General features: G+C 37.9%; 1 protein-coding gene across 1 annotated transcript; it reads left to right on the plus strand.

Moving 5' to 3' along the window:
• Window positions 1-442: 442 nt before the first annotated feature.
• LOC308611769 (small ribosomal subunit protein eS21-like) lies at window positions 443-808 on the plus strand. Its single transcript, XM_081223804.1, has one exon. It carries the CDS (start codon window positions 489-491, stop codon window positions 738-740), a length of 252 nt encoding a protein of 83 aa, XP_081079930.1. The 5' UTR covers window positions 443-488; the 3' UTR covers window positions 741-808.
• The last annotated feature ends 7,413 nt before the right edge of the window (window positions 809-8,221 follow it).

The following is an 8,221-nucleotide window of genomic DNA, read 5'->3' on the forward strand; positions in this document are numbered from 1 at the left end:
AAAAAGCAGCCAGAGGTGGGGAAAAATCACGTTATGGATGGAAGAATGAAGATAATTACCATAATCTTCTCATTTGAAGCAATGCAAACCAGAAGACAATGGAACAGCATCTTTAAAGTGCTGAAACTAAAAACAAAACCAAAACCAAAAACAGAACGAGAAAAGCAAACAAACAACAGTACCCTATCAAACTAGAATTCTATATTAAGTGAATATTTCTTTCAAAAAAATTGAGCTGAAATAATGACTTTTCAGACAAGCAAAAGCTGAAAGGAGTTGTATCCAAAAGCTCTAAGCTATAAGGAATGCTAAAAGACATTCTTGAGGCAGAAATTTAGAGCTATATAAAGAAATAAAAAGCTCTACAAATTGCAAATATATGGGTAAGTTTAAAATAATTTTTTTCATTTTAAAATTTCTTCAAAAGATAGTCAACGCTTCCTTTCTGCGCTCGCGCTCGTTGTGGTGCCACCAGACGCTCCCTCAACATGCAGAACGACGCCGGCGAGTTCGTGGACCTATACGTGCTGCGGAAATGCTCTGCCAGCAACCGCATCATAGGCGCCAAGGACCACGTGTCCATCCAGATGAACGTGGCCGAGGTTGACAAGGTGACAGGCAGGTTCAACGGCCAGTTTAAAACCTATGCCATCTGCGGGGCCATTCGCAGGATGGGCGAGTCAGATGACCCCATTCTCCGACTGGCCAAGGCTGACGGCATTGTCTCAAAGAACTTCTGACTAGAGAGGATCCTGGATGTGGAACCTGTGTTATAAATAAAGAGTGAAAACCTGTCAAAAAAAAAAAAGATAGTCAACCGTTTGAAGCAAAATTAAGAATACATTTTGAGGTTTCTAATATTTGAAGAAATAAAATATATAACTACACAAAAGTTGGGAAGGAGGAAATGGAAGCACACTAATGTAAGTGGTATAATAACATTTTAAGGTAGATTTTGATAAGTTAAAAATGTGTATTTTAAACCCTAGAGCAAACACACACATATGCACAAACCAAAAACTAAAAATATAGAGACAGAGGTAATAAGCCAATAGTAGAGATAAAATGCAATCGTAAAAGATCTTTAATTTAATCCAAAAGAAGACAGAACAAGACAGGAAAAAAGGAAGAGTCTATGGGACAAATAGAAAAGACTATCAAGATAGTCAGTTCAAGCCTAACTATATCAATAATATTAAATATAAACTCTAAACAATTCAACTAAAGGACTGACATTGTCAGAATGGATAAAAAAGTAAGAACCAATTGTTCTTGTTATTATTACATGTTGTCTAAAAAAAGTTTACATTAAATACAAAGACACAAATGGTGTAAACGTAAAAGAATGCAAAAAGATATACCATATAAATACTAATCAAATGAAAGCTGGAATTGTTATATTAATATCAGAAAAAGTGGATTCTAGAACAAGGTATGTTACCAAGAATTACGATACAGAAAAAACAATTGAAAAAATGCAACCCCCATTCATAATCAAAACTAGGAATAGAAGTAAATTAAGAATGGAAGTAAACTAGGAATAGAAGTAAATTTTCTTAACCTGACTTACAGGGCATCTATAAAAAACTACACTGAACGTCATATTTAATGGGGAACAATTGAATACTTTTCCACCTAAGATTGTGAATACGTCAAGGATGTTTGTTCTCATCACTTCTATTCAACAGTTGACTGGTGGTTCTAGCTGGTACAATAGGGCAGGAAAACTAAATAAAAGGCATATAGTTAGAGAAGAAGAAGAAAATGTTTTTATTTGCAGACAACCTGATGATGGTTATGGGCTGAATTGTGTTCCTCCAAATTCATATGATCAAGCTCTCAACCCCAATACCTCAGAATGTGACTATACTTGGAGATAGACCTTTAAGGGGTAATTAATTTAAAATTTGGCCATTAAGATAGCCCCTAATCCAATCTGACTGGTGTAGTTATAAGAAAAGGAAATTTGGACACACAGACACCAGGAACATGCACAGGGGAAAGACCATGTGAAGACAGAGCAAAAAGGTGCCATCTGCAAGCTAATGAAAGAGTCCTCAGAAGAAACCAAGTCTGCTGACACCTTGATCTTGGACTTCCAGGCCCCAGAACTGAGAAATAAATTTCTGTTAAGTCGCCCATTCTTTGGTATTTTGTTATGACAGCCCTAGCAAATTAATATGATGGTATAATAGAAAGCCCTAAGTAATCTTAAAAAAAAAGGGGGTATTAGAACTAACAAGTAAATTTAGCAAGATCACAGGATACAAGATCAATGTATAGGAATCCACTGTGTTTCTACATACAGTTACAAACAATTGGAAAAGTGAAATCAAAATGCACTACCACTAGCACAGCAACAAAAAACATGAACTTATAAAATACTTAGGGGTCATTTAGCAAAATATTTTCAATACTTGTACAATAAAAACTACAAAACATTAAGTGGAGAAATTAAATAAATGCTCCTGCGAATCAAAGGACTCAGTATTGTAAGTCAAATGTTCCTTAAGTTCATCTACAGATTCAATGCAATACCAGTCATAATTCCAGAGGCTCTTCTGTATAAATTGATATATTTATTCTAAGATTTATATGGAAATGTAAAAGGCCTAGAATAGCCAAAACAGTTTTGATAAAATAAAACAAAGTATGAAGATTTACAATATGTGATTTCAAGCATTTCCACAGAGCTACAGTATTCAAGATAATGTGGTATTCATGTAAGGACAGTTCATGAAACAAAATAGAGTCTACATATAGACCCCTACATACATGGCCAATTGATTTGGACAAAGGAAACAAGGAAATTCAATGGGAAAGTATAGTCTTTTAAACAAATGGTGCTGGAACGAATGAATATTCATATGGGAAATAAATCAGCATTTACCATTACTTTATTTCATAAACATTAATTTACTTGAAATGGGTCATAGAACTTAACATAAAGACTAAAACTATATAACTTCTAGAGAAAAATATGGGAGAAAGATCTCTGCAACCTTGAGACAAAGATTTTTTTGACATATAAGGCATAAAGCATAAAAAAGAAATTATGAATTACACATTATCAAAATTAAAATTTTCTTTAAAAGGTTAAGAAAATTAAAATTCAAGCCACAGATTGGGAGACAATACCTACAATATCTATGTCAAACAAAGGACAGGTATCAAGTATATATAAAGAACATTTACAACTTGATAATAAGAATAAAAAGTATCAAAATATTTTATTATCACTGCACAAAAGAAAATATTAAATGGCCAATAAGCACTTAAAATATGTTCAGTATTATTACTCATCAAGAAAAGTAATTAAGACCACAGTGATTTACCACTACATCTCTTCTAGGATAACATTTCTAAAAAATGACCACATTAAATGTTGGTGAGAATGTGGAGCAACTGGAGATTCCATACACTGTTGGTGGGAATGTGAAAATCATACAACCAACTTTGAAAACAGTTTGGAAGTTTGTTATAAAGTTTAACATACACTTGTCATAGGACTCAATAATCCAATTTCAAGACACACGAAAACTTGTCCACTTGAGGACTGCTACATGAATATGTTCCAGTTCATAGCAACTTAAATCATAACAGTCCTGAACTGGGAATAACCCAAATAGCCATCATTGTGTGGCAAATCGTGATATGTCCATACACCGGAACGTCACTCAGCAATAAAAAGGAAAGAACTACCACTAATATATGCAACAACATGGATGAATCTCAAAAGAATTATGCTAAGTGAAAGAAGCCAGACACAGAAGGGTACCTATGCTGTCATTCCATTTGTGAGAAGTTCAATAACAGATAACACTAATCTAAAGGAATAGAAAGTTGGTCATGGGTTGTTTGGAACAAGGGATGGAGGAATTGACTACAAGGGAACATGGTGGAGCTTTTTAGGGTGATGGAAATATTCCATATTTTTATTATAGTACTGATTACACTAATTGACATATATATGAATATATGTGTCAGAACTCATTGACCTAAGTACTTAAAATGGGCATTTTAGTTTACATAATTATTCTTCAATAAACTTGATCAAAAAATTTTTAAAAACGTTAATAAAGTAATGGCCTTTTGACATTTCAGCCTCTGTTCAAATAAACAAAAGCAACATAAAAAATGTAGCACTGGGCTTCCCTGGTGGCGCAGTGGTTGAGAGTCTGCCTGCTGATGCAGGGGACACGGGTTCGTGCCCCGGTCCGGGAAGATCCCACATGCCACGGAGTGGCTAGGCCCGTGAGCCATGGCCGCTGAGCCTGCACGTCCGGAGCCTGTACTCCGCAGCAGGAGAGGCCACAACAGTGAGAGGCCCGCGTACCGCAAAAAAAAAAAAAAAAAAAAAAAAAAAATGTAGCACTGGTTCATAAGAACCATGCTTCTGAGTATCAGTTTGAGCACCAATCTCACCAGATGTTTTGCAGGATGCTGATGAATTGTGACAATTTCAAAATTCAGGGATGAACTGGTTTTTCTAAAAACTGAGTGATTATGGCCTATTCATTTTTCTCACCTATATTCTATAGCTTGTTGGATAAACTCTTGTTATTTGCTTATATTTTTAAAAATTTTCATATGAAAATTTTCATTTCTTTTTCATTTACTTTCTTCCTTTCTTCCTTCCTTTCTCTCTTTCTTTCTTTCTCTCCCCACCTTCTCTCTCTCTCTTTTTAACTACCAGCGACAATACACTTTCTTTGTTGTTCAGCTGTTTTAAAGGGAAGATCTACCTCTTCTCTCTTGCTTCCACTGGTTCTCCCTCTCCACTTCTCACTTAACAAAACAGTTATCAAAATCGGAAATACAACTTTAAGTTCTGAGAAGAGAAATCACAGAGTGATATCAATAGAAGTTGGAAGATCTGGGTTCCCATCTCAGCTCCCTGTGAACCAGTCATGTTATCTTAGTCCAGTTGGCCATTCCCTCATTCCACAATCACTCTGGCCTTGGACTCAACTTCCTCATCTGTAAAATGAGAGAGCTAAATTCTATGATCTCTTCTGCCTCTCACAGTTCTTCCCTGAAAGAATTATAGAAGCCTCACAATTACTCCGTGCTCATTTGGAAACTGCATCCTCTGTTATACAGCAGTTCCCATTGTCTTGCTGGCAGCTGAGGAGGAGGAGGAGAATGCATTTCAAGCATCTTCCTAGAGCTTGGTTTAAAGATAACTCACCATGGCAAAAGCATGACCATGCAACTTTTTCCAAAGATCACCACACCCTCGCACTAAGGGCTCTCACACTCGTGCTCTCAACATGAGTGGGTGGGCAATGCTTATCACCACAGGTTTATGGATGACTCTGTTAGAGAGACTGCAGGATATGCCTCAATTGCCCAGACCTTAACCCAGGTCAGCCTCTGGAGTCTTTCCCTTTACCGTATGGGTTTGGCATAACAAATCAAAACCCCATAGAGAAATCCCTTCAGCTTCCAGTCATTTGGACTCAACCCCTGCTTCACTGCAACCTATGCTTATCACCAACAATAACATTTTGACAAAACATAAAACTTAAAAAAAGAGAGGTGTAAATTTGTTTCTCCACAGCCTTCTTCATGAGTTGAATCCGTTTCAAGGAAATTTTGGGCTTTGTATGACTAGGACCAAAAAGAAGGCTCAGTGGAAATATGGTGACAAGGATGGTGGGCTGTGGAGAGCCTCTCCCTCCGATGCATATCTGCAGTTGGGTTTGCCTATTCCAGACTGGCCCCACTGGTCAGGTCTATGCCTCCAACCATCCAATGATCCTTATTCAGTGTACAAATCATTCTTGAGCTCTCAGTGTGTACTAAGCCCTGTTGAAGAGACAATATTGAATCAGAAGGCGGGGGCACTCTGGAGTTCAACTGCCTTTGTCCTAATCTTGTTTTACCAGCCGTGTGGCAAGCAAGATACTCATGATATTCACTAAACTTTAGTTTCATCATCAACAAAATGGGGAGAATAAAAATCTATACCTCCTAGGATTAACTGAGCTAGTGTCCATAAAACATCGAGCACAGTACTTGGTACTTAGAAAGACTTCAATAACTGTTAACAAATATCACCATCATTGTCATTGAGGGAGAGAGACTTGTTAATAGAGCAGAAATATTCTTTGGGGATCCAAAGTAAGGAATGATTAGTTCTGGCCAGGTTAATGGGGCTGACTTCCAAGAGGAAGGGACACTTCTGCTGCCCTGAAGTGAGAGTGGGAGTTTAATAGCTGGAAACTGTAAAAGGGCATTCCAGTTGGATGGATCAGCAATACATCCCTACATGATCTCATCCAGGAGGATGTGATTGCTCATACTTTTAAGAAATAAAGAGCCCCAAGCTCACAATGGGAGCAGACACGGTGGAAGGACAATTAAGCTGCAGCCTGTTCATGGACTTCCTGCTGAACCTAAACAGATTTCTCAGACCAGTGACTCATCAACAGGGCAGACTATGTGTACCTGTTGTGTCACCCCAGTGCTTCTGGTTTATTTTTATCTTGTTTCTGTAACCCCTCTTTGTTCCATTATTAATACCCAGTGCACTGGGCGAGACAGGCTCAAAGATGTGATCAACTCCTTTTTGGCTTTTTTGTACTTGTTCTGTATTTTGTGGCCAAGGCCTCTCCACCCTTTCTTTCTTCTTTCTGGAAAAATGGTCTTCTCTATGACATGGAGTAGCTATTACTTCTACACTTTGTTCCATAGTCTGCTTGCTGTGGCTATTCAACTGGAATTAGTATTCACTGTCCATTGTGCTAGGCGCTTTGAGGGCTTTTTCTCATTTAGTTCTCACAACAATTGTGTGATGGAGGTATTTCCCATTTTGTGGATGGGACTCAAAGTGGTGAAGTAACCTGGCCAATGTCAGCTAACCTGAATGTGAGGTGCTCTTCTTGTCAACTCTCTTTTATGGCTTTTGCTCTCATCACTGGACAACATGTTCTCGAGACACTGAGGATTGGAAGAGCAACTGTGTGGGGAAGGTAGAGACTATTTCTTCCTTTTCTTACTTTAGAGCTCCCTCAAGCTCAGGTCTGTGGCTGTTGGGTGTCTCATCACAAATGCTGCCAAGATTTCCATTTTTATCTTTTCAAGTCAAGTAGAGAGAAAGCTTAATTTGCTCCATTGTGACAAGCTTTCACTTATCTGAGGATAGTTTAATTACAAATACCCTTATCCTCATCACTTACTGGGGTGTTTTTTGTTTTTGTTTTTTTCAGGCAAAGCAGTGCCCATTTGTAAGCCTTGGTGTTAAAGGATGGCAGAGACAAAGAAAAGTAAGTGACCACACTTTCATTTGTGGATGGTTTTCTCAGCTACTGAATAGTGAGAAATACCTGTTGCTGCCATTTTCACTTTTATATTATTTTTTAAAATTTAAAAACTATATTACCTGCTTCTCCAATTTCCTGTTCTGTGATTTCTGGCATGAACGAAACTTGTGAAGACTCTTAAAGATTAATAAATTGAACTCACTTCAGTGTGAGGAATTAATCCACAGTCCCTGGTCAACAGTTCCACTCCTACCAATTCCCATAGCCATAGAGATCCTTCTGCAACTATCCTTATAAACCAGGAGAAGATTTCCATTATTTAAAAAGCTCTTTTCTCATTAGGAAGCCAACACTGCAATGGCATTTCCCCCTTTCTTCACCGCCTGTCTTGCTTTGACTGGTGGTGGGATTAATTGGGCCATGATCAATCTCCTAAAAGATGGCAAATTGGGAATGGTGGGTGGAAGGAGGAAAGCATGAATATTAATTAGCTAAGATTCCAAACAGAAGCCTTTTAATTATATTAAAATGCACAGGCCTGCAGGCAGTGAGATGGTTCTTGCTGTAAATCTGTCGACAGACCATTACCTCAGCCATGTCAATGCCTTTTAATGAATGAATATATACATTTCAAGTGGGGGAGAGAAAAATACTTTCCTGTTTATAAATATTAAAAGGAAAACTATCAACGTGAGGTGATATCTATGACAGCTCCTTTCAGGCTGGAGCTGTTTGGGGAAGGCAGGGAAGGCGGTCTCCCTAAACGGCTCATCCCAGGCTGTGAAACTGAAGCCTGTGGCTGATATGGGGACTGATGCAATTAAAAACAGATGACTGCAGCCAGGGTGAGCCAGCGGCTCAACTTCTCTGTAGTTCAATGAGTGAGACATTTGAGAAAGTTACATTAACTTTTCAGGTCACTTCAGAACCATTCGCTACAGGAAACAAGGAAG

This window comes from Mesoplodon bidens (genome assembly GCF_964165515.1).
Source record: "Mesoplodon bidens genome assembly, chromosome: 2".
NCBI lineage: Eukaryota > Metazoa > Chordata > Mammalia > Artiodactyla > Ziphiidae > Mesoplodon > Mesoplodon bidens.

Excerpts from the sequence above, each read along its gene's own strand:
- LOC308611769 (XM_081223804.1), top strand. The coding sequence starts at position 489 with ATGCAGAACGACGCCGGCGAGTTCGTGGACCTATACGTGCTGCGGAAA.